The 26,811-nt window shown below is 37.0% G+C and overlaps 2 protein-coding genes across 8 annotated transcripts in view; both read left to right on the plus strand.

Moving 5' to 3' along the window:
• Positions 1-278: 278 nt before the first annotated feature.
• tbcela (tubulin folding cofactor E-like a) lies at positions 279-10,523 on the plus strand. Its single transcript, XM_065281284.2, has 10 exons — positions 279-1,557; positions 2,940-3,025; positions 3,107-3,144; positions 4,523-4,695; positions 4,797-4,936; positions 5,464-5,645; positions 6,149-6,405; positions 7,380-7,506; positions 7,590-7,706; positions 7,787-10,523. Exons 4-10 carry the CDS (start codon positions 4,554-4,556, stop codon positions 8,103-8,105), a joined length of 1,284 nt encoding a protein of 427 aa, XP_065137356.1. The 5' UTR covers positions 279-1,557; positions 2,940-3,025; positions 3,107-3,144; positions 4,523-4,553; the 3' UTR covers positions 8,106-10,523.
• A 291-nt stretch (positions 10,524-10,814) lies between these two features.
• The window catches only part of usp2a (ubiquitin specific peptidase 2a), a 34,940-nt gene continuing 18,943 nt past the window's right edge, over positions 10,815-26,811 (plus strand). Inside the window, exons 1-3 of one of the 7 annotated variants that reach the window (XM_065281281.2) lie at positions 10,815-10,995; positions 12,791-12,884; positions 18,839-19,550. In XM_065281281.2, coding sequence (XP_065137353.1) covers positions 18,885-19,550 — 666 coding nt within the window. In that variant the 5' untranslated portion in view covers positions 10,815-10,995; positions 12,791-12,884; positions 18,839-18,884. Of the gene's footprint in view, positions 10,996-12,260; positions 12,440-12,790; positions 12,885-18,578; positions 18,724-18,838; positions 19,551-26,811 lie in introns of those variants that run through there. The other 6 variants (XM_065281278.2, XM_065281280.2, XM_065281276.1 and 3 more) reach the window with 6 other exon arrangements.

The following is a 26,811-nucleotide window of genomic DNA, read 5'->3' on the forward strand; positions in this document are numbered from 1 at the left end:
ACAACACATAGATTACCTAGGAAACCAAAACATTTGTTATTTTTGACGAGGCATTCGTTCAAGAGATTAGTTTAGTAACTAGTCAGACCATTAAAAAAACGAAACCGGAAGTAAGGTTCGGATCCAGACGTGTATCACGTGCGTCCAATGAAACCGTCTATACATGTGTGTGTGTGTGTGTGTGTGTGTGTGTGTGTGTGTGTGTGTGTGTGTGTGTGTGTGTGTGTGTGTGTGTGTGTGTGTGTGTGTGTGTGTGTGTGTGTGTGTGTATATAATAATTACACAGAGAACTCAAATATTAGGCAAAAACTCACTATTATCTTCTATGTGATTAATCTTTGCCCACCACTAATTATTATCATTATTTATATACAGTACTGTGCAAAAGTCTTAGGCCACCACCACCATGTTGTTTAAGAAGTTTTAATGTCTTCATTTATATTTATTTTTCAATCTATTGTATTAAGATAAAAACAGAAAATACAGGAAATATGTACAAAAAAAATTAAAATTCAGGACTAAATGTCTTCTTTAGGCATCGTCGGTGTTGGCACTAAATACATCTTGAGCTTTTTGAGCAGAATGAAGTAAAAATACTAATTTCTTTAAAATTAGAAATTAGGATTTAATTTCATTTAGGTTTAAGAGATCCTGCAGTTTCCTGCTCCTGCTCAAGTGGAAATGGAGTTTACCCTAAAAACTTGACACATCAGTTTACATTTTTATACAGTTTTTAATATTATATGCACATTTCCTGTATTTAGAAACAATTATGTATGATCACTATAACATTGCAAAAACAACAAATCTTATTCTGGCATGGCGGCTTTAGACTTTTGCACAGTACTGTATGTTTCATAGCAACCCAAAACCTTTTTGTTTGTCGTTTTCAATTAGGGATAAGGTAGCCCTACAGAGACGGATGTTATTGTAAAATAAATTTTATAACGATCGACTGAACTCCTTCCTGCTTATTAGAAGGCTACATGCCACATGATAAACAATTGGGCATTAAATATTGATTTGAAACATTTTAGTAACTCATTTGATTTAAAAACGCTGCGATGTTCAACCACTAGAGGGAGGCATTAACAAGTCTATGATGTATGTGGGCGCGTGATGTAACGTGATGTTATTCAAACGTATAGAGCCCAGGGTGATGATAGTAGTAACAGGGATCGGAAATTCATATTATAAAAATAATATAATTACTAACAAACGTGGAAATTTGCCGTTTGAATTTAGAAACTGATCACCAAGGTGCAAGCAACACATAAACGTTCTCATTGCCTGTTGTTCTCCACTCGGCCAGCGAGGGCGCTCAGAGGTATAATTTCAACACAACGGAACTGTCCAATCACGACCATCAAGTCGAAGTGATGTCACTTCCGCGACAATAGGGTCAGCGTGACAGATTTATCAACAAAAACAAGCCCGACGCGGAAAGGGAAAACCGTACAGATCAAAGTGCAAAATTCAAATTCAAACGACATGTCAACTGACCGTCAGTAGGCTTCTGTGAAGCACAGTGTCTCTGCGAGGAGCTGCTCATTTAGTGTAAGCTACTTTATCATTATGTATGGATGTTTCTTTTCTCGGGCTAGCTATATGTATTAGCTAAAGTAATGCAACGTTAGTGCAATCATATTTATTTGTTCGCAAGATTACGTTCGAAATTAGATGATCTTTTAGACACTGAACATTTTATTGTGTGGTAACTGGTTCTGTTAATGTGTCCGTTATCTAATGTCCCGTGGTTGATTTAGACACATTGCGTCTCTCGTCCTACACCTGCATCGTTAATGTCATGTGATGATTTTGAAATGGTCGTGCGTCTGAATCTGGTGTTTTTGCAGTACGGTAGAGTTGGCTGGTGGTGCAACCATCTTTTATCAATTTAAACAACGAATTTAGTATTTAAAGCAATACTATTGCCAATTTTAGGGTATTGTTTGAAGTAAGCATTATGAAGTAAACACAAGTTGTTTGCTAAAGGCAGCAGCAGAATATAGACTATAAACTGTAGACTATTTTGGACATTGGTCTGTTTATTTTTATGGAAGCTGGTTGGATTTATGTAATAACGAGTGCTCTTTTTTATCAGACTATTTTAGGCAAAGTTTTAGTAAGCCATTTAATGTTGTGTTATACGTTATACTGTGAAATGTACATCTGCCTAAATAATGTGTACAATGGGCAAATTTCAATCGGAAGTGACCATCCCTTTGGCCTGGGCCTATTGGCTTCAGAAATCAGAATACGTGATGTGCAAACTCTAGTCGCGGAATTGTTTCTAATACTGTGGCTGATTAAATGTACTTTATTATATTTTTTTTATTATGTGTATACTTTATTAAATATACTGTGACGAATAGAGACAAATACAACGTCGCGACTGTTATGCAGCGCCCCCTTCACGAAGTTCAGGGGTGCAAAAACGCTGTTTGGATATTAATGTACCTTCTTAAAGTGAGGTGTACAAAATTGCTCCTATGGCTATTGAAACAATTTTGTCTTTGTTGATATATGGTAACTGAATGTTAAAGTCATGGTGAAATTGAAATTATAATTTTTTATATTGGGGTATTTTAGGGGATAATTATCTGTAAGCTTCATTATTTACAAAAAATGTATTTGTCCTCATAATCTTTCATCAAAGTGCAAATCTCCTCTCCTCCTCAAAACATCTCTCTTTACTTCCGGTGGTATGGCCTGGGAAAAGATGGGTGCAATTCACAAATAGCAACATAACCCAACTTCAAATGATCCAATAAATTCTCGAGGGCTGAATTCAAGTCAACCCAGGCCCACTTTTTTTTTCATTTCAGAAGCCATTTCACTCGGCTATACGTCACCATGGGGAAAATAAGATAATCGCTACTTCCGTTTCATTGTGACTTTAAGTGCTATCATTCATTATTTTTGTCTTTTTTCTGCAGTTGTATCTCTAAGCTCCCTTAAGATAACCAAAGGACATTGAACTGGGCCAAGTCACTACACTCGTGCACGGCCATACTGTATCAGGGTAAATGCTTGCTTTTATAATTTCAAATCTTAATGATTAAATAACTTACTGCAGTAATAACACCCTTTTTTCATTGCACAGCTCTGACTGTGGACCTGTGAGGACAAGTAGCACACCAGGTGGGAGTGCATGAAACTCATACCGGTTGTTTTATAAACATATACACTATATTGGCAAAAGTTTTGGGACACCCCGCCAAATCATTGAATTCAGGTGAACTCTTAATGCTTCATCACAACAAGACATTTTGGACAATTTCATGCTCCCAACTTTGTGGGAACAGTTTGGGGATGGCCATAAAGACATGGATGAGCAAGTTTGGTGTGGAGTAACTTGATTGGCCTGCACAGGGTCCTGACTTCAACCCAATAGAACATCTTTGGGATAAATTAGAGCGGAGACTATGAGCGAGACCTCATCCAACATCAATGTCTGACCTTACAAATGTGCTTTAAGAAGAATGGTCAAAAATTCACATCAACACACTCATAAACCTTGTAGAAAGTCTTCCAAGAAGAGTTAAAGTTGTTATAGCTGCAAAGGGTGGACCAACTCCATATTAAGCCCTATGGATTAAGAATGGGATGTCATTCAGATTAATGTGCATATAAAGGCAGGTGCCCCAAAACTTTGGCAATTTAGTGTATATTCACCAACATTGTCTTATTGAGTAAAGGCAGTGGTTTTGAGATTGCTAAGAGCATTATTATGTAGTCAGCAGTTTGTTAAATCTAGGCCATCCTAAAAGAACCCAGGTTTAAAAATTGAACTTTTAGGCCAATGCTTACGTGTCACCCTTGAGAACACATGGCCAGATTGAAATATGTCAAAAAAAAATTCTCATTGAAAGTAACTACTGAAAAACCTTTATCTGTACAACTTGTTATATGCTGGTGTAAAAGATGCTTAATTTAAGTATTATTAAATTATATTTCATTTATTAAATGTTTTATGTTAAAAGTGAAATGTGTAATTTTACCTCAAATGGAATAGCAAAATATTGTTTCCAAACTGGTTTCATAAACCTTTTTCTAACCCCTGTCTCCAATTACACTCGTGAAAATCAAGGTGCTTTAAAGGTTCTTCAGAGCGATGTCATAGAAGAACCATTTTTGGTTCCTCAAAGAACCATTAGTAGAAGTTTTTTTAAAGAACCACTTTTTTCCAGTATAAAAATAACCTTTTGTCAACAAAAAGGATATTTATGTAACTAATCATCCGAAAATGGTTCTTCTATATGGCATCTTGAAACACATGTCTTCATTAGGAGTGTATCTGATCACATTGATTGTCCTGGCTCAAATTTATTCAACTATTCATAACTGCTTACAGTCATCTCTGCACATTGTACTGGGATACAAGGATGTATATTATATTTAAATAGTTACACATTTTACTTTTACATAAAAACTGCTGCAGATGTTTCTGTAAGCAGTGGCTTTGCTGTTATGTGCTGTCCCCTCCCGAGTGTTCAGCTCTTTAACGTTGCATCTGCAGCTGCAGAAGGTGCGTGACGTGGGCCAACATAATGGAAGCCTCTGGGATAGAAGGCCGCACCTTTATGCAGGCGATAAGTGAAAAATACAGCCCAGAGAACTTCCCCTGCCGTCGAGGCCCAGGTATGGGTGTGGTGGTTGTGCCTTCAAGGCAACAGGTATCACCTATGAAAGGTGAGGATGGCATTCAAGATATTTCTCATTTTTAAATGGTTTCAGGCAAATGTATTATTGTGTTTTATAGTTTAATAGTTGTATGGTCATATTGCCTTTAGATCGTCTGAACCTGCCCAGTGTGTTGGTGTTACATGGCTGTGGAATCAGTCACGCAGGAGATGAGGGAGAAATCGCTGCCTTCTGTGCCCACGTAGTTGAACTCGACCTGTCCCACAACAAACTTCAGGACTGGCATGAGGTGAGTTAATACATGCATTGTCTTAAAGGGATAGTTCGCCTTAAAATGAAAATTCTGTCATCATTTATTCAACCTCATGTTGTTCTAAACCTGTATGAATTTCTTTTTTCTGATGAACACAAAAGAAGATATTTTGAGAAATGATGGTAAACACACATGACCATTGACTTCCATAGTAGGAATAGACAAAATGATGGAATTTAATGAGTACTGTTAACTGTGTGCTTACCATCATTTATCAAAATATTTTCTTCATCATTTATCACAATTCTTCCAAAATATTTTTTTTCCTACTATGGAAGTCAATGGTCACTATCTGCTGTGTGTTACCATAATTTCTCAAAATATCTTTTTTTGTGTTCATCAGAAAAAAAATTAATACAGGTTTAGACCAACATGAGAATGAGTAAATTTAAAGGTGAACTATCCCTTTAACCCATATGTTTGGTATTTTATCAATTCAAAATAATTTTTTGAATTCTCTAGAAAGTTTGTCATGCTTTTGGTTAAATATTAAACTTTTCCAGATCAACAAGATTGTTTCCAACATCCCGAACCTGGAGTTCTTGAACCTCAGCTCTAATAAACTGTGTAATGCAGTCTTGGATCCCGACTGTGCTAAGGCTTTCTTCAGGATACGTCGTTTAGTTCTTAACAATACTCAAGTGTCCTGGGACACAGTGAACACTTTCACACGAGAGATGCCTGAGTGAGACTTAAAATTTCTCTTAAAAAATGTTTGTATTCAATTTTTTGTATTATGTAGTTCAGGGAGGGAGTGAAGATGAACTTGTGTGGTATTGATTGCATTATCGATTTTGAGATGTCTAGACGGTTCAGAATATCATGTTGGCCACTCAATTTACATTATGGTTTTGATTTTATTTTGTAGTTACTTTTTTAAACTATAATGAGTAGATTAATAGCTTCATATATGTGAACCTGTGAACAAAGCACTTTTACATAATTGATAGATTGATCATTACTGTCCACTAAAGCCCTACCATCACCTTACTGTTTAATTATGCTTTCTTAAAATACTTCTCATGTCTTCACATACCAGAGACATCTGTACTGGCCACTAATATTACAGCTGATGACTAATTATTAGTATATTATTAGTGTTTCTTTGTGATTACATTCAAATGATTGCTAGAAAGTGGTGCCATATATCCAATAACTACTTCAGTAATACTAATCTGTTTTGTTTAGGCTAGAGGAATTGTTCCTAGGCCTTAATAAGTACACCACTGTGACACCTTTTCCCTTGCCCTGCTCCACACTGCGCCTGCTCCACGTCACAGACAACAACCTGCATGAGTGGAACGAGGTGCGAAAAATCGGCTCTATGTTCCCTGCTTTAGACACTCTGATCATGGCCAACAACAACCTGAGCTCCATTAAGGACTCGGGAGAAATCCTTCGCCGACTCTTTCCTGAACTACGAAGCATCAACCTGCACAACTCAGGTAACATTATGTTGTTTTGGTGGTGACATAGTGAAAATGTCTGTCAGTTGGAATAATTATTTCCTACTTTGTGTCATAATTAAAGGGAAAATAAGCTCATTTTCCAGCTTCCCTTAAATTAAACATTTGATTTTTATAGTTTTTATCCATTCAGCTTATCTCCGGGTCTGGCGCTAGCACTTTTAGCATAGCTTAGCATAATCCATTGAATCTGATTAGACCATTAGCATCGCATTAAAAAATAACCAAAGAGTTTCAATATTTTTCCTATATAAAACTTGACTCTTCTGTAGTTACATTGTGTACAAAGACCGACGGAAAATTAAAAGTCGCAATTTTCTAGCCCAATATGGCTAGGAACTATACTCTCATTCTGGCGTAATAATCAAAGACTTTGCTGTTGTACCATGGCTGCAGCAGACGCAATGATATTACACAGTTCCCGAAAATTGTCCCTTTGGTAACTTTCAATAGTCAGGTTAGTCAGGAAAAAAAATTGGACTTTTTGGTCATTTTTTTTAAACCCAATGCTAACGGTCTAATCAGATTCAATGAATTATGCTAAGCTATGTTAAAAGTGGTACCACCAGTCGGAGCCGATGGTGTAGTGGACGGTGCTCCGACATATGGTGCAGACATACTTCTGGCGACCCGAGTTTGAATCCCGACTCGAGGTCCTTTGCCAATCCCATACCCCTCTCTTCACCCTATACTTTCTTGTCGTCTCCTAAATTACTATCCAATAAAGGCAAAAATGGCCCAAAATATATCTTTAAAAAAAAAAAAAAAAAAAAAAAAGTGGTACCACCAGACCCGGAGATCAGCTGAATGGATTCCAAAACGGTAAAAATCTAATGTTTAACTCTAGTGGAGCTGGAAAATGAGCATATTTTTTAAAAAAGTGGAGTGTCCCTTTAATATTTTACTACTGTAGTTACGTAAAACCTCAAAAAATTTGCTTTTGTGTGAGTCAGGACTTAATCATTGGGAGGACATTGAGAAGCTAAACTGTCTACCCAAACTAGAAGAAGTGAGGATACAAGGTATTCCTCTGCTTCAGGCCTACACAGATGCAGAGCGTCGAAGTCTTGTGATAGCCCAGTAAGTACAAGAGATCTCAATAGACTGTTACATAAACTGTAATGTTCTTGAGCACATCTCTCATCTTATTTCACCAATTGCAGTCTGCCTTCGGTGACCTCCCTGAATGGGAGTGTCGTGACGACTGGAGAGAGAGAGGACGCAGAAAGGTTTTTCATCCGTTATCACTTAGATCATTCAGAGGAAGAGCTGCCACACAGGTAAAGGCTTAGTAAGGAACACTTATTTTTGTATTATAAATATTGTACTAAAGTTTAAGTATTTGAATTTTGCTTTTGAGATATCACTGCTTGGTGACCAAGTATGGGAAACTGGCTCCTCTGGCTGAGATTGACTTGCGTCCACGTTGCCATGCCAAGGTGGAGGTGCGCTATGAAGACAAAGTGCAGGAGCTGAGTATCCGGTTGGACCAGACCGTGGCGGAGCTAAAGAAACAGTTAAGGACAGTAGTGCAGCTCTCCACCAGCAACATGCGACTTTATTACATCGACAAGGGCTCCGCCTTTGGGCCCGATGAGTTGAAATACAGCACAAGGGCTTTGCACTCTTATAGCATGCAAGATGGGGATGAGATTCTGGTGGTTGCCAAAACAAAATAGCTGTCGTGCCCTAGGATCACCGATCGTTGAATTTAAATGACCAAATTTACTTTAAAATAGTGCCACCGGGGCTTCACAGAGTGTATGAGACTGACTTTCAGGGAAGTTAAACAAAAGCTAAGCTCATCAGATTTTCCAGGGAGCCAAGGATGTTTTAGTTGTTCATATGCAGCATTTATCGTTTTACACCACTATTACCAGAAACGCTACAAGTTGTGTACACCTTGGATTTTGGTCTCCTATTTGTCTTAAAGGTCCAGTGTGTGTTTGAGTGGCATCTAGTGGTGAGATTGTGAATTGCAACCAACCTCAATTTCGAAGTGCATAGACAAGCTACGGTAGCTTCCCCAGGGCAAACATGTCATCGTCTGAGACAACGTAGGGACGAAACACATTCTGTAGAACCGTTTAGAGCTACTTCCATGTAAGGGGACCTGCGGTGTATGTTGATATAAATGGTTCATTCTAAAGTAATAAAAACAATACACTTCATTATGTAAGGTCTTTATACACCACTTATAATATAGTTATGTATATTATATTGCATTTCTATCAAGAGATCATTCTAAAAGCTACACAATGCACCTATAAGACAAACAGCGCTGATAAAGCAGAGTGGAGGGCACTGGCAGGCAGCCCACAATGTGCATTTTAAACATCCAACAAGACAATCACCTTTAGCTTAAAATACTGACTAAAATGTCTAATTAAAAGAAAATACTGCACTGCACTGGTGTCTTAGTCATTGAAAGTCATGTCCATTGCCTGCTGATATGTGTCATATGCTGTATCAGCCATTACATACATGCAAAAGACTCTCAGGCCTTCTATATCTCATATATGGGCAGTACTTCAAATAAGAAAAGTTTTGGCTTATTCACATTTATCTTTGAGTACTCTTAAATGTCTAATTTATTTGATCTACTTTATGATCAGAGTGTTGCATGTTTTTCTTTTTCATATGATTTTTATTAGTAATTTGTGCAGCTTTTATTTATGTATTGACTGATTGATGTTCAATACAATACAAAAAGACACATCAGTAGCAAATGAATCATGTCGTATGGCTGCATCCATCCTGTAGAATAATATAACCAGGGGTTGTGGCTCCTGCATTAAATATTTAAAACCTTATTGACTTATTGATACTGCAGATAAAGTATTTGCTTCACGTGCAATGCCAGACTGTTTCCTTATGTCGCAAAATATGTCAGTCAGTGTCAGACATAGTAAGTTTATTCTTATTATCAGGATAATGCCAGCACATGATTTGTTTAAATTTAGTTCTATAATCAGATTATTGTGTCCGGTTTAACAGTATAAGCTGGGTTTAGCTGATCTATTGCAGTCAATCTTCCTCATTGAATAAGTTAGTGACTGCCATGTAACATGATTTGACATGAAGGATTTTTTATTGTTATTTGAAGTTATTGAACGAATACTGACATTATTTTAGACTGAGTAACACTCAATGCATTTGAGTTTAATTGCACTGAAATTTTAGTAATGCTTAGGTTAGTAATAGATTAAATTGTCTTATGTACTGAATACTTATATATATATATATATATATATATGATATCAAAAGTATATAAAGTTCAGATTATACAATCCTCTATGCCTTTAACATTCGTTTTGCCTTTACCTGCTCCCCCAGTCTAGCATTAAAGGAGTATGAAGCAGTGCTTTCTACATAGAGAATTCTCTTTTAGAGTATCAATATTTTATCCTCTGTGCCCACATAGGATGTGCTACGGATATTAGCGTTTCCCTTTTGCATAACTATTTTATGATTTTTTTTGCAAAATATATGCATTATTCATAGTCTCAATTAATTTATATCCTTAAGGCAATGTCACTTAAACTGTGACCGCATATGAAGTGTGAAGACAGAAATAGACAGAAATAGTTTTCTTCTATGAATCTGCTGAAATTTAGGCAAGTGTTACTGTTAATTGCCATTTTGCCAGCAATTTTTAGCTAGTGTTGACTCAGAACAATTTACGTTACTATTATTCATTTTACTGTGACTCAGAATTCAACTGTATGGTTTACAAATTGTATATTTTACACTTTCTTTGCTCTCGGATTACATGCTCTCTGCTTAGTTGTACATTTGCAGCCACTAATGTATTAATTTTACAGACATCATGGATACTGATGATGTGTAAAAGGCTTTTAAACGTCAAATGAATGATTAATGTGAGATAGCTATTTATCTAATGGTTGCATTATGCTTGTTATTGTAATGAACACTGAAATACTTGAGAGTTGCACAGTCACACCATTACAGTTTCAAATTAAATTTGACTGTTTTATACCACTGATTTGCCAGCATATGTGTGCACTTATGCTGATGTGTATCTGATTGAAGTTGAATGGAGTGGCTCAAAAGAAACAATAAAGTTTATTGACTGTGATGGCCATTGTTCTCTCTTTCCAATAATATCTAAATGACTTATAGTATAGTATAAATTGTTGAATTAAATAACGAATGTATTGGCCCCCCCAAAAATAATGGTTCATCCATATCATCGGAAAACCACAAAACCCCTACTACTAATCTCAAAGAAGTGTTTATTCGCGTCTCCATGGTGACCGTGTGGGCGGAGGCATCGCAATGACGTTCGATGGCAGAAACAGCCAATCAATTAGGAGAAGAGTGAACCGACGTCACTGTTAAAGTGAGCGACGTTCCTTTGATAAGAAGTCAAGAGATTGGATTATTACAACAAGGGTAAAAATGTCTCGGTATTTATTTGTGCTGTGCTAAAAGGCATCCGTGAACTGTCGTGTATCAGCTTAATAAAGTGCTTCGCATGAAATGGTGCTCTCCTTTGAAGGAGCAGGCAGAGGAAAAGAGGAGGGTCTCGCTCGCTCACTCACTCGGGTGAGTATGTAACGTTATGAATGCTCTTATAGCACATCCACACTCTCAATCCGATTTACTGACTCGTAGAAGCTACCAGATATTTCCCGATATTTCAGCAATTACATAACATCGATCGGCGAGTTGTCTTGTATATACATGTGTAGTGTTGCAGTGTGCTGCGGCAGTAACTACGTTAGACTGCGAGTTCATATAAACCTAAAATCGCTCTGTTGTTGTAGATACATGTGTTTTTATTGTAAGTATGCTCAATTTCTCAACAACCAGCTGCTGTCGCTGTTCATGTAAAAAATATCAATATACAGCTGACTTTTATTCAAAGTATTCATGGTTGTGTGAGGGTTCTTGATGAAGTTTATCGATGTAGCGCCGTTACACTGCAAATGATCACGTGACACGCGCTGCTCGAGCAGACGAGCACCGTACTCTTTGCCAAACTTGTCCACGGTTTTCTTCTTAAAACATGTTATCTAGGGTCAGCTATCACACCCTAAAATGTGTATTTAGTAGTATCACATTAAGTACTAGTGGGTGTGGTGGATGGTTACAATATCCCATAATTACTTGACTTATTAAAGTCTCCCATTAGTACCCTCCCAGCATTATGCTGACTTGCTTTTCTTGGCATTCATATAGTGATTTAATACAATTCCCTCTGTTATTGAGATGTTTAACTGAGAAAAACAAACTGACATCCCTAACTGAAAAGATTTCCTGCCTTGAATCTCTTTTATTGGACTGCATAGCAAAGTGTCTTATACTAGGGTTTTTTCAAAGTTTATGGACCCCCAAATATGATGAAACTTTTGTGACGGACCCCCTACCTAAAATCTAATTTGTATAACAAATATAATTGCCTACACTTAAAGTAATGCTACTTTTTAAGAAATAAGGAAACACATTAGAAAAATACAAAGCAAATGCTGTTATAAACAATTTTGAAATCGGAAAATAAACCTAATTTCGAAAAAAAAACTTCATTGAACTTTTTTGTCTTTCTCTGAATTTTTCTGGAGGCCCCAAGTTTGAAAACCCCTATCTTATACCAAGATAAGAAAGTTATTATAAATTATAAAATAAAATTAATTTAAATACAATATGTAAAATATTCATACAAATGATGTAAATATATTTAATAACATTGTATTTATTCCTATCTGTAAAAAGTGTTAATGCTATTGCTTTAAAAACAATTGGAATGCAGCTAAGTGTTGAATGACCCACTGAGGTCATAGGCGATCGCTATATTTACCAGCTCAGTAATATGATCTCTGGCATTCTGGATCACTGTGCACATACAATCCCTCCCTGGGCCACTCATTCTTGGGCAACAGCCTCCAAAGCAGAACGTTATAATCTATGGAAAATGCTACTGGTGAGCCTCCTTCCATTTTACTCTTTTATTGGATTTAAGCCTTTGTTGACTGGTATCCAACACTCCGAGGTTTGTGGTATTCTCGAGTCATCAGATGTATTTTCTTCACTGTTCAGTGTAACCAGGATCTGGAAAGGCATTTGAACTGTTGCCTGGGAATGCAGCACTCTGTAGCTTAGTTTTTAAAGATGCTCATATCTGGCTATTGCTTTAGGACTTTTTTCACATAGCCTATAATTTTATACCTTGTTTCTGTTTTACATTAAGGTACATATGTTAATGTTTTTGTTCATGGCTTGATTAACTTAAAGATACTGCTCTTCGTGTTATTTATTGTGAATACTTTGTACGAAAACTGATTTTGCTGTTCTTAATACAGTCCTTATGTTTATTTTATGTGCTCTTTTTTTGGTATTCTAGATTTGAGCGGCAAACAGCATATGTGAGGTATTATGACTTGCCACCTCAGTTTTTCCGACCATTGGAACTAAGAGAACGGCTCTACTTACAGTAGGTACCCCTGAACATAACACCCACCTGCTAGAAAAGTCTTTTTGCACACATGATACACAGAGACATAGAGAGTTTGTGCCATTTACAAAGAACTTCACTGTAAAAAAAATCCTTGTTGCACTTAAATTTTTAAGTTTAAACAACTTGAATTGATAAGTCATTTCAACTTTCTTGACTAATGAGGAGTTGGTATAATTGAAAGGATAGGTTGAATGGACTAGTTTTTATAATTTATAGCATCTTCTAACTAGTCACACAAGTAGGGCTGCAACGATTCGTCGACGTTGTCGACAAAAATCGATAATAGAAATAGTCGACAATAAATATCATTGTCGAAGTTGTCGCCAGACATGTTTTTTCCGCCGAGTGAGGCATCTCTCTTCATTACAAACTCTGCCGAGAGTCGCACATGCGCATTAGCTTCTCTGCTCAGTGATAACAGAAATGGTGGCGTCCAACGCAGCAGCTGCGCATACCAAAACATCTGAAGTTTGGAAGCATTTTAGCCTGGATACGGCGAATAAAAATGGTTTGCAAAGCAGTCTTTGCGTATCACGACAGCACCTCGGTCAAGCACGAACATTTAAAGAGAAAGCACATCGGACAGTTGAATGAAATTAAGTTTGACTCGCCTCGGTAAGATTTAAATAACATTGAAGCCAATACGTTTTGTTTTGGATGTACATTGTACATTTTATAAGCGTTTTTTCACTTTAAAATACATAAATAAAGGATTTAATGTTATGCCTGACTGTGCTTGACAAAAGTATTTTAAATGAAATGCATGCAGTCTGAAGAAGAGAGCCACCATGGACCCCTTTCTGCAAAAGATTCAGATGTGCACCCCACAACAGGCGAATGCCCTCACTGAGTATATATATATTCAAATTAATATAAATTCAACTGCAGTTGGTTTGTTTAATTTAAACCTTCAAAACATAAAAAATACAGCATATATATTTATATATATATATATATATATATATATATATATATATATATATATATATATATATATATATATATATATATATATATTAAAATAGCTGATATACATAACTTCGTTTTGGTAAAATCATAGTAGCTGCAATTTTTAAAAATGTAAAACTTGTTTTCATTGAATGTAAAAAAAATTATTTAAGTACCACCTTCTTTTTTGTGTTTACTATCATTTTCCACAGAATTAAAGCAATCTCATGCAAAATTTTAGAAAAAATTAATAATAATTAGATTAGTCGACTAATCATTTCAATAGTCGGTGACTAGTCGACTATCAAAATAGTCATTAGTTGCAGCCCTACACACAAGTTGAAATGGCATATTAATTCAGTAAACATTTAAGTGCAACAGGGAATGTTTACAGTGTACAGGGTTGCATTTTGTCTTTAGAAATGTTAAAGGGATACTTTACCGATTTAGCATTCAGCTTTGTATCTGTAGAAACCCGGCAGTATTACTGAATGACCATGTTTCCCTCCCTCATTTCCCCCTGAGAGGAGAGATATCTGCATTTTGGTTCTGCAAAAAAGTCCTCCGATGATGTAATATGACGATTTTTGCATCATCGGAGGACTTTTTTGCAGAACCAAAATGCAGATATCTCTCCTCTCAGGGGGAAATGATGGAGGGAAACATGGTCATTCAGTAATACTGCCGGGTTTCTACAGATACAAAGCTGAATGCTAAATCGGTGAAGTATCCCTTTAAGGATGTGTTAGCCTAATGCTAATTGTTTGGGTCCTCTGTTGAAACTGAAAAAACATGCATCAGGGTTGTGTGTCTCTGCACCTGACATGCATTTTTAGTTTTATAGGTTAATCCATATGTTTTTAATTCAACTTCCATCCTTTTTCATAGGTAATAGCCCTGTTGTTATTATGTTATCAAATCTTTGTTCTTCATTCTTTATTTATTGTCTATGTGTACTCTAAACAATTTAAAAGTGATTCGGTATCTTTTAAATGTTATCAAATGCATATTGTAATGGCTGGATGAGACCTGTAATTTTTTTTATTGAAACCTAGTGGTTTATCAATATGGTGTTTAAAGATCCAGTTACAAGATTGCATAGCTGCAGATATTAAAGGTAGATTTGGAATTTGGTTGACAGAATTAGTATTGTTAAGATCTGTACTTTGCCTTTGGTCAGAGAGGAGGGGGGCGGCCGAGGCGTCAGTTTGGCCACTGGGCTCTTATCTGCTCACATTTCAGGGTAAATATAGCTGTACCCAAGACTCTGCCTCAAGTCTTCAGCCTGCTGATTGCAAATATTGTTTGTGTCCCTAATAAAACATCAGCAATTCTTAATGTATCAATCAGTGTAAATTAATTGCATTTTAGATATTTGGATGGTGTACGGCTTAGGGTGCTACACATCTGCATAGATAGAATGTAAAATATTTAGCACAGTTGTTTGCCTGAAGTTTCGACTAGTTATTATGACTTCTTTTAAACTCTGCATACCAAAACTGATTTTGAAATCATTTGTATTTACCCTTTGATGCCCACCCTGCAATCCTTTATGAAGTGTGCTTTTTCAATATTTTAGGTTTAAGAGTAGCTATTAGTTGTTAAAGTCTCCCTGTAGTCAATCATTTTATCAGTTAAAACTCATCTTTCAGCATCATAATAGCATGAAAAATAATTTCTTCATGCTTTAAAGGCGGGGTGCATGATTTCTGAAAGCTCAATATTCATTTATTTTTTAATCTAATAATTTTTTTCTAAAACTACCTTAGTGATTGTCACTATTGCACATTTTGGCACAAAATACTGAAAGACTTTGATATTTTTTTAAAAAGTGTATTTTTTTGTTAGTTTGTTGTTAAATTTAAATGTATTCGTAACATTGATTGTGCCGTTTTTAAAGTTTAATTAAATTTTCATGTTATATATTTTGGTTGCATTTGTAAGTAAAAATTTAGCTGCTTAACTAGGCACATAATATAAAAATATCAATAAATTAATCTAATCATTAATTATAATCGCATTAAAGAAGTGTTTAATGTATAGCAAAAAAAAACCCGCATCGCTTTCAGAGAAAATCGATATTGTATCAGATTGTAATAAAGTGTCCGATTTACACCCCTAATAAGTGAATTAGTCCCTGCCTCCACTTGTTTGCACCATACCCAATATATATATGAAGAGCTCTTTTCCAAAACGCGATAAACGCCATTTAAAAAAAAATGAGTTTGTCATGTCATTTGGCTGTGTACTGAACCTATTCACTGCTCCATGAACGTTTCATGCCAGATCACTATAATTCCTTGTTAAAATAGGTACAAGATGCCGTTCTTTTCCAAAACGCGATAAGCGCCGAGTCTATTTTTAGCCTAAACGCGATTTATCCTCTCGACCAATCAGAACTCGATGAGTGTTCGACGCAATCCAATGGCGGCGCTCTGAACAGATGTTTGTTTATGTTCATTCATTACTCAAAATGAGGATTAATGTCATGTTAATACATCACCCGGAGAAGGTACCCGTTTGCAAGGCGATCTTCATCAAAGTGTTTGGTATGTACAATTTTCGTTTCAGAACTCTCTTGTTTAATACCGTTTTGTACGTTCGCGATAAAGGTTTTTGTTTCCTGTGAAGAAGCCTGCTAACGTAACATGAAAAGTACTGAATAGTTCGATAGCCTGCTGATAGACAGACTGGCGTTTGATACATTGATCAATGTCGTGCAAAAGTACAAAATGTGGCTAGTGACCAATGCAGGGACATCTGTAAAGTTGTGCTTTTTGGATTGGACATTATGAGCGCGTTGTTACATGGGATGTCATTGAGAACAGAACGAGGGGAGCTCGCTGTGTGTGCGCGTGTGAGGTTAATACAAACTGTGTGTAGACGAGAGAGAGAGAGAGAGAGAGAGAGAGAGATGTGAAATATATTAAGCAAAAGAGGTTCCTAACGCCCTGCTAAGGAGAAAACTGAAATGGTGGAGGGAGTTTTGTGTAATTCTGTTTATTTCATACTGGTTCCAATGTATATCACAATCTGAATAATTTACTTATTCATTTATAGTATGAAGAGTCCCTGAGTATATGTTGGATGTTCTCTTATTTGTTTTTTTGTTTGTTTTTTAAAGAAAAAACATCAATTTATGGGAAAAAAATATGGATTTATAGTATTTTGGAAAAAAATAAAATTATCTTTGAATTTATAATCAACAATATTGTTGTTTGGTTTAATAATCATTATTCAACATGTTCAGATTGCAGTTATACACTCTAAAAATGGCTGGGTTATTTTTGACCCAAAATGGGTAAATATTGGACAGGACACGTTCTGGGTAAAAAATTGACCCAATGCTGGGTTATTTTAACCCAACTGCTGGGTTATTATACCCCATGGTTGCATAACAATAACCCAACATTGGGTCATTTTTAACCCAGCACGGGGTCATTTTTAACCCAGCACGTGTTCTGTCCAATATTTACGAATTTTGGGTAAAAAATAACCCAACCATTTTTAGAGTGTACATAATATATATAACTCAAACTACTGATCCATGCGGTTATCTGTGTTGTTGATATGATTGGTTAAATGTTTGTGACGTTAAAATCCAAGACCATTTTAAAGCGCGTGAAAAAACTTAGCAATTGTGTTAAATAATGAATTTGCACATGGCTTGTCTTATCATATGTGTTGATCAGTATGAAGACAGCATGCAGGTCTAACTATGAGACATCACTGGACTGTCTGTCTGCTGCAACCTTAAACCTCAGACAAAATCCCTCCATTCATGCTGGGCTTGATTTCCTTTATGCTGAATCAACAGTTGTGATCCATTGTAATGTACTGTGCCTCAAGATACCGCCAAGGTCTATATATTATATTATGTTATATTATATTACATTACATTACATTATATCATTATTTCTTAAAAACAATTACCTCAAATTTGTATGTGAGAAGTTGCCTGGTCAAAGTTGCCAGGTTTGCATTTCTTTGGTTTTTAATCAGTTTCCACCTCATTTATTAATCAAGTGTAACACACATATCTTTTATGCCCTCTTTTAAAGGCTATTTTAATATTATAAAGCTTGCTCAATACTGTGGTAATTTGTTGTTGTTGCGGGCAGAAAACACAATGTTAAACCAATGGGCAACCGTCTTAATAGTTCTCATCTGGTGAAAGCATGTTAGGTTCTGGTCTGCCATGTGCTTTGGACTGCTTCCAGCTTGCTGCCTACCCCAGATCTATGTGTTGAATTATTGATGCATCTGTTGACGATGCACTGAGAGAGAGAGACAGAGAGAGAAAGAGTGAGTGAGAGACAGAGAGAGAGAGTAGAGAGAGACAGATTAAAGAAATAGGAGCCTTCTCACAGAACCCAACACGGATCAACAACACCAGATACTTTTATTTATTCAGATGCTGCACTGCCTTGTGAACAAGAGCCCGTCTCTCCACAAGAACAAACTGTGCCACCTCAACACACAGCACAGCACTGGGGGCTCTCTCATTTCATACAAACAGCGGGGTCTTCAGTGCCTTTAGCACGGAAACGGGCCTCTCAGAAAACAATAGTGGTCATTTTGTTCCGTAGCTTTATTCAAGGTCCCGTGCAGGCAACGAAGCCTCTGCTGATTGCGCAAGATGCACCCCTCGTAATGTGTGTCGTGTTTGGACAAGAGTCACATGCTACTACGCACTGAATATGTTTTCAGGATTGAGCACACAGAACACAAGGGAGCTCAGGGCATGACACAAAGTCAGTCAAAAATCATAACAGGTAGTGTTTATACTCCAGCATTTTGACTGAAATTGCTCAACTGAAGAGAGGTACTATTACCTCAGGGCTAAAAAAACACTCAGTGAAACCTTCAAAGTATGTTTTTGCAGAAAGGGGATTGTTTATATTATCAAAAATTACAAAGGTGTAACTTCTGATTGACAGCAACTCAACTAAATAGTTTTTCTCTCCATTGTCTGTTTGTCCACAGAGTCCATGCGGCCTGAAATCGCTTCACCTCCGGCTGAGCTCCCAGCATGTCTCGCCTCTCCTCCACGGCTAAGCGCTACGCTGGCTCTTCATACAGCAGTCAATACAGCTCATATGGCTCCTCACTGGGCTCGTATGAGCGGGATAAGCTCCCCTATAAGAGTTCCTCCTCAGGCTACTCCTCCTCAGGCTACTCCAGCTACCTGAGCTCCAGTGCCGCCCGTACCCGCAACTACAGCTCCTCTTCAGAGCCAGACCGCGGTCGGCCCATCCCTCGCACAGATCTTCTGGGCAGCCGGCGGAGCGAGAGCCTGAGTCGCACTCCAGTGAAAGGCTATGGCTCGGGCCTCAACGGGGGCTCTGGATACAGCAGCTATAGCTATTCTCCGGCCCCCACCAGCTACCTCTCCACCTCACCCGTGTCCTCCAGCATATCGCTCAGTCGACGCAAGTCGGTCAGTCAGAGCGACCTGACGCACGACCTGTCGGCCCTGGGCTTGAGCGAGACCTCCAGTAGCAGCAGCCTGAGGCCGTCCTACAGGAGCAGAGCCAGCGACTCCTCAGAGTCCTACAGCAGCTCTCGCTCCAGCTACGGCCTCTCACGAAGCTCCACGCAGGAGGGTCTCGGTAGCAGCAATAGTGGCCTGAAGAGCAGCAGCAGCAACCGATATTCCTCCAGCTATCGCTCCACCTCACCAGTAAGAGAGTCTTCGGTAAGAGTATTTAGCTCATTTATATTCTTATCTGAAGTATTTTCATTTATGTCTATAATATGAGGGTCTATTTTGTGCTTTTTGGTCAAATTTGCATCACTTTCCTTTCTCAAGTGTTTCACAAGAGCCCTCGGAGGGGATATGCTGAGTGGCAATCAAAACTAAGAGATGTGTAACATTCAGCTGTGTTTCAAGTGTATAAGCAAAGACGTTTCCAGTTTGTATTGTGGAGGTTATAGCCGCTTTTCTATCGTCCCCAGCTGTTCTTATTGTATAATCGTTCCATTCCATGTAGGGCTGGGACAACGCGTCGATATAAAAAATACGTTGACGCAAAATATGCGCGTCGATTCGTCAGACGCAAAAAGGCGGCGCCGTAGAATAGTAGGAACGCAAGTGGCTTCAGTCCACGCCGGTTTCACACAGCAAGTGTGAGCAGTACGTGCAGCACGTTTTTTTTTTTCAGCGCCCATGTTAACAAGCATGCACCCTGCCCCATGAGCAGCGCGAGCTCGCGGCTCTGTAGCAACAGTGCTGCAATCGTTTCTGCGTCGGTTCTGCTGCGCAAGCTCAATTGAAGTGAAAGTGCTTTGTTTATGGTTTAAATCAGGGTTCCCCAAATCTTACCCTGGAGGGCCGGAGCACTACAGAGTTTAGGTCCAACCCTAATCAAACTTACACACCTGTGATTTTCTAGTGATCATGAAGACCTTGATTAGCTTGCTCAGGTGTGTTTGATCAGGGTTGGAGCTAAACTCTGCAGTGCTCCGGCCCTCCGGGGTAAGATTTGGGGAACCCTGGTTTAAATGCTCGTGGATTGACACGAAAAAGTGTCATTTTACCATAAAATCATGAATGTGAAGTGTGTTTTAAATGACTTTGAGCAATTTAACAGAAAGCAATGAAATATGTCACTGTTGCCAGAAGACTGCGCTTTCATTCACTCTCTGTCTAGCAGTAAATGAGTCCTAATCTATCTAAACAAACTTAAGAGAAAGAGATTTAATAATATATGTGCTTCTTAAGTCTATAATTGTGTTTATATCTGTCATTAAATGGACTAGAACAGCACGAAAACAATGTGGATTAAACAAATCAAGTTATAAAAGTTACACTGACCATTTAAAGGCACATTGAAGAGGTTTTGCTCATAAATGCATGTAAAATAAAGTAATTTGAACTTGAGATTTTTATACTGTTACTAAACTGCACAGTATGCACTGCAAACGCTTTATTGAATGCTATCTCTGACTAAGAATGCATTATTTTGCACTTGTATAGTCTTTTTTTATTTTGAAATTTTAAGAGCAATGAACATATATTGAAATGTTTACATTCAGATATGTAAATCAACATGTATAAATTTCTATTAGTTAATTAATGGGGAGATAATCGAGAATCGAATATAAGTCGAATCGGACTGATAAAATGAATTGTTAGATTAATCGATGCATCAAAAAATAATCGCTAGATTAATCGTTTATCCCAGCCCTAATTCCATGCTAATGTGACTAAGCCTTTATGGTTATAGTTTCATTTTCAATTGTACACAGTGTTCACTGCAGGCAACGGTAACTCCAACATCAATATATTAATAATTCATAAAAATCCATGTCTATGAGTTACTGAGGGTTCACACCAGACATGAGTTCAACGATTTGCGCGAGTAGATTACATACAAAGTCAATGCAAAGACTGCATTTGAGATCATTGTACCCGGACGTCATACATAACAAGCACATTGACAACCATGCTTAGATACCTTTGGATACCTAAAATCTGCATTGCTAGTTTGTCATGTTCACAGACAGCCGATTAATGACCGTTGCGATCAAATTTTTGCTGGCAGTGTCAGACATTTTGAGACACAATCGTGCAGTGTGGTTTCTCTTATGACAACAAATGACAACAAAATGTGTCTGTCATTACTGTTGTGCATTCAATCCCACAGTGTGACAGGTCTTATAGCTGTCATAATGCCTGTACAGTCTGACAATCGTAAAAGACTATTTAAAATCGCACGCTGTGCACTTGGCTTTGGAACGGTTTGGTCCAATGGAAAAGCTATTTGTTTTGAATATCTACTGCACTAACAAATGACAGATTATCCACATTTCTGCATGCATAGACTATCCAGATGATGTACATTTGCCATAATGTGTAGTATATCTTTATATAAGAGCAGCACATGAATCTTGTGACCTATACTGTAATTTAATGTAATCGACGTGATGCACCTTCCAGTGCAAAAGAGAAAGAAGTAATATCAGATGTACTTTCATTTAATTTTCAAAAAATGATACAACCAAAGCAAGCATTTTTATTTCCAAGATCATTATTAGATTAGTCTTTTTCAAAATTAAATATGCAATCTCTTCAGGTCATGTGGCAATATTGTAGCGTAGTGTATACTGTTTTATTTGATAGCTCTATACTTAATTAATAATCATTAAAAACTGCACAGTATGCAGCAAGTATGCTAGCATTTCATTCTGAATGTCGTCTACAGTACTTAATTTGCTGCTAAGTGGCACTAAATGGCTTCATATTAATCCTCACAATATGCATCTCTAGCACCAAGTGTAGCAGGGATCTGTTTTTTTTTATGGCAGACTGTGAAAAATGTTTGTCACATCTACTGGATTTAAACTTCTAAAGCTGGTATTATGGTGGAAGACAGTCTACAACTTTTGCATTATGCTTATGTCGTAAATTAACTTCTAGGGAACCTAGGTTAAAAGTAACATTGAGGTGTCAGGTCTATCTGATATTTCACTTATTTGTCTAGGCTCTAGACTATTTTATACCTGAGAATAACAAACAGTTCAAAGAGGGCAGATCTGAGTGCTTGTGTAAATTGCATTTTATTATCCCGCTTATGCTTCAGATATCATGTTCATGCGCTGTTATAGAGTGTATACATGCACATGTTGTGAAGAAATGAAGGTATAAGATGCTACGCTATTTTCAGTTACTTTTACACAGAGCAGAATATTGCAGTTTATTGTTTATGCCAGTGGTTCTCAAACTAAGGGCCGTGGCCCCCTGGGGGTCCGCGAGATGGTGCCAGGGAGGCCCTAGTTTTATGACATTTTATAAAATACATTCATTTTTCATAATTTCTGTGTAATGAAACCTCAGAATAATAAGACATCTAACAAACAGCACTACATTGCATAATTTAATGTATTTTGTTTAGTTCAAAGTTTTAGAATGGTTCATGTCATACATTTTCTTTGGGGGGCCATGAAGCGATGCACTGTACACAAGGGGGGCCGCACGCCAAAAAAGTTTGAGAACCACTGGTTTATGCAATTTAATGGATGTCTAAGCTTTATTTTATGTTTTTCTTTATTCTTAATTGTGACTTAAGCCTTGGGGATGAGAGGGTTTAAAACAGATTACTACACATCTCGTTAGAACGCTTGATACCGATTGGCCAGTCACATCATTTGCAGGTTTGTTATTCCCATTTATTACACGGCTCTCTGGAATACTTGATTCTGATTGGTCAGTTGAGACATTTGCAGGTTCGTTCTTTTCAAATAATAACCGCTCCAAAGTAATAACGCATAGCCGGTACTACTTGTACAATTAAAATCGCTCCGCGCCAATAAAGATTACTGTTTGGCGCCATCTTGTGACAAACACTGGACAACCACAATTAAGAATGGAAAATTTTGACATTCATTTTAACATGTACGGAAAAAACAAAACATTTAAACAGTGGATAGAAGAACGAACAACGACAAGACACAGAGAGCTTACTGAGACTGAACTTGACAAAATAGAGCATGACAGCTACGAAGCCAACACACACAAAAATACAGAATGGGCATTAAAACTTCTCAAAGACTGGCTAAAAGATAAAAAAATGGAGACAGACAAGTATGAAGCAGAGGATCTTAATAAGGTATTACGATCACCTCCGCTTTGCGTCGGGTCCTGATCACACTGTCGGGGCTTATTTCCCGATAACTACCGGCTGCCTCTACATTATCCCTTACTTGTATAACAACCACTCAAAACTTATAATACATAGTAATCTGGATCCTGCAAATAATTTTCACATGTAGTTTAATATTAAAGGGTGTGTGTGATTAATCTAATAAAAAATATTGTAATCGATTAACATTTTTATATTTATTATTATATTTATTTTATATTATATACATTTTTTATTATTGTATTATTTCTGAATGTACTGATCCTGGTTTATTTTTGCTGACCAAATTTCATCATTTTAAAACTGAAACTACCATCAAACTATTTTTTGGTTTCCCAGCCATGGAGGATTAGTGTTACCTAAAGCATTTGTGGGGCTGGGCCAGCATTAACACAGTTTCCCCACTCTCTTCATTCAGTGGTTTTATTAATGATGCATCTGTCTCATAAAGAGAGACTTGGCACTTCTGTAGCTCAGGGGCAAACAATTCCTGTCATGTTTTTACTACTTAGTCATTGTGCCAAGATTATTATATAACAGATCTGTTAGTATGTAGGCTGTTTCACAACATTAACTTAAACACATTCAGTGAATCCTGAAAATTTTTCACATCTATTTTGGCTGGTTAGCTAAGATACAGCTGACTCTTTTGCCCCCTTTTGGCACATGGTTGTTGGCAGCGTCAGTGAATCTCAGAGGACAGCTCAGAACTTCTTATTCTGGTCACATGATGTTTCCAAGAGGAAACCAAGTGAGGAGTAAATTCTCTTGATGGGTTTCCTCCCAGTATTTTCTCATGTTTACCATTATATCTGTGTGCACCAATTAGCCTTATTTACATTTATTCATTTAGCAGACACTAAGTGATTTACAACCCAGCAACCAATTTTACGTTTAAAAGACCTGCTTAAAAAGCTAAAGCAAGGCAAAACTGCTGTCAGTGAAAAAATTAATAGACATTTAACCAAAAATAAATAAAACTAGTGATGCACCGATGTATCGGCCGCCGATATTTATCGGCCGATTTTTGATTAATTTGAAACCATTGGCATATCGGCAATAGCACGAGAAAGGACGATACCGATTGTTTATTAATTAACTGCATAAAGAAATCCATTATATGTAAAAAATGAGTTAATGTTGTTAATAAAATAAATGCTAAATAGCAAAAACCACCTTTGAAGGTTGTCATGCTGTCTTATTATATTTGTTTTAGCTTAATTTGTGCCTCTCTTATTATGTTGGTTATTTGAATGTTAATTAGTTCCAATCCATGTTCAGTAAAAATAATTTGATGCAGATATAAACTAGCTAATAGACCAACTGTATAGTATTGTTTACAAGTGTTTAATATCGGTATCGGCCAGAAGTTGTCTGTTTAAATCGGTATCGGACCAAAAAATCCTATCTGTGCATCCCTAAATAAAACCAAATACCTTGTAATCACTGTAGACTTTGAATGCATGATAGAATATCATACATCTCGGAAGTTATTTTGAAAAAAATTATGAAAACCAAATTCAAGTTTGTTTTGGGCAGAATGGGTTACCGATGGGTCTATAGTTAAAGGCGGAGTCCACGATGTTTGAAAAACGGTTTGGAGAAGGAAACGGGCCGACTACCAAAACACACTTATAGCCAATCAAATCAAATCAAATCAAATGCTGGGTTGCGTATGTGTGGGGCGGGTCTATCAACAGAAGGTCCAGATTCTATTGGGGTAGGGGCGTGTTTGTTTGGGTGATTTCAAATATCAACAATGGCTTTCAAACATCATGGACTCCGCCTTTAACCTATACGGTGAAATGACAACTATTGCTTTCTGGGAAATGAAACAGCATTTAACATTTCGTCTAAGGAGCCAACAATAAACATAGACTACTTAAATAAAAATATAAGATGCAAAATACATAAATAAAATGTACATTAAAATGTATCTATCATAAATAATTATTGGAATAGTTTGTTTGCCAATTTATATAGTTCCATTATCCAAACATAGTTTACATTACCAAGTAACTTGTTGCATTAAAGAGCATCAATTTTATTGCTAAAACAATGTTATTTTGTGTTTTGGGGTAATACAATGTGTTATCATGGTTTATGGTGAAAAAACACAATTTTTCCACATACCGTACATTTTTAGCTCCAAATTTTACTCTCTTCGTTAAACGCACAGGTTTGAAAAGCTCTGTGTCCCTGATCGGCCAGCTAACTGTACGTTGTGATTGGTCTGAATACATCTGACTTCAGCACTGTGACGCTCCTTACCATGTTTGAAAGATTTGTGCACAATGCAATGCTAACAGGAGTTAACTTACATGCTGTAAGTTCGAAGCGGGAGGAATTTTGATAATGTCGGTCTTCTCTACATCACCAATCCCAGGAAGTAAACTGTTGCCTACAATCCGTATGTTTGTTGTAGTCCAAGAAATGAGATTTACATTGGAGATGATAACTCGCATCATTGTTTACTTTGGGGTACCTTTTGCATATTGTTAACATGTACTAATCCACCCTTACACAGCAAAGGAAATGTAAAATCGTGAATCGGACCGCTGGTGCTCTTTAATACAAAACGTGTACATCTGATCATTGCGTTTATCTGCATATAGAGTTATAGCACTTCGTTATATAAACAGTCATTTATAAATGGTCACCTATATATTGTTTTTTTAAGGATTGTCACACATTATAGCATTTTTTCAACACTGCAAGTTTACCAGTACAGTTGTATTATGATGGTGCACTGATGCAGATTGTCATTCGGCTGAAAGCCAAGACTATCCATGGATCTCTGGCTCTCATTCAGGGTGTCTAATTACGCATTTCAACAAACATATTTATCCTGCTTCCTTTAACTTTCACGCTCACTGTGTTCTCATGATACTCAGAAGTCAAAATGTCACTCACTCTGTACAAGTACACATGAACATGTCGAGGAAATGTCTTCTTTTGCTGTTTGTTGTGTACACATATAGACATGAATTAGCACACTTTGCATAATGTGGTTTATTTTAAATCTTCTTCTGGGAATTATGGCATGAATATAATATAGCTGGCAATAAGCATTAAAATTACATACATACCACTAACCTGAAAAAGATATAACAATTAATGCACAACAGTTATTTACTAATAAAGTTCATTTAATGTTTAATGTGTGTCACCCTAATGTGTGTGCCTGTTCTCATTTATGTAACTTTCATACTATTTTAGTGGGCTTTCAGCCACTTCAGGTTTGTGGCTGATGGCATTTAACCTACTAGCTTATAACCATTCATAATAGCCTCAGTCTGTTGTTCTCTCCTGAGG

The sequence above is a fragment of the Paramisgurnus dabryanus genome, chromosome 8, assembly GCF_030506205.2.
Source record: "Paramisgurnus dabryanus chromosome 8, PD_genome_1.1, whole genome shotgun sequence".
NCBI classification, from domain to species: Eukaryota; Metazoa; Chordata; class Actinopteri; order Cypriniformes; family Cobitidae; genus Paramisgurnus; species Paramisgurnus dabryanus.

Coding starts and splice junctions, on each gene's coding strand:
- tbcela (XM_065281284.2), top strand. CDS start 4,554: ATGGAAGCCTCTGGGATAGAAGGCCGCACCTTTATGCAGGCGATAAGT. Junction 5,646..6,148: donor TTCACACGAGAGATGCCTGA/GTGAGACTTAAA, acceptor TGTTTTGTTTAG/GCTAGAGGAATTGTTCCTAG. Junction 7,507..7,589: donor CGAAGTCTTGTGATAGCCCA/GTAAGTACAAGA, acceptor CACCAATTGCAG/TCTGCCTTCGGTGACCTCCC.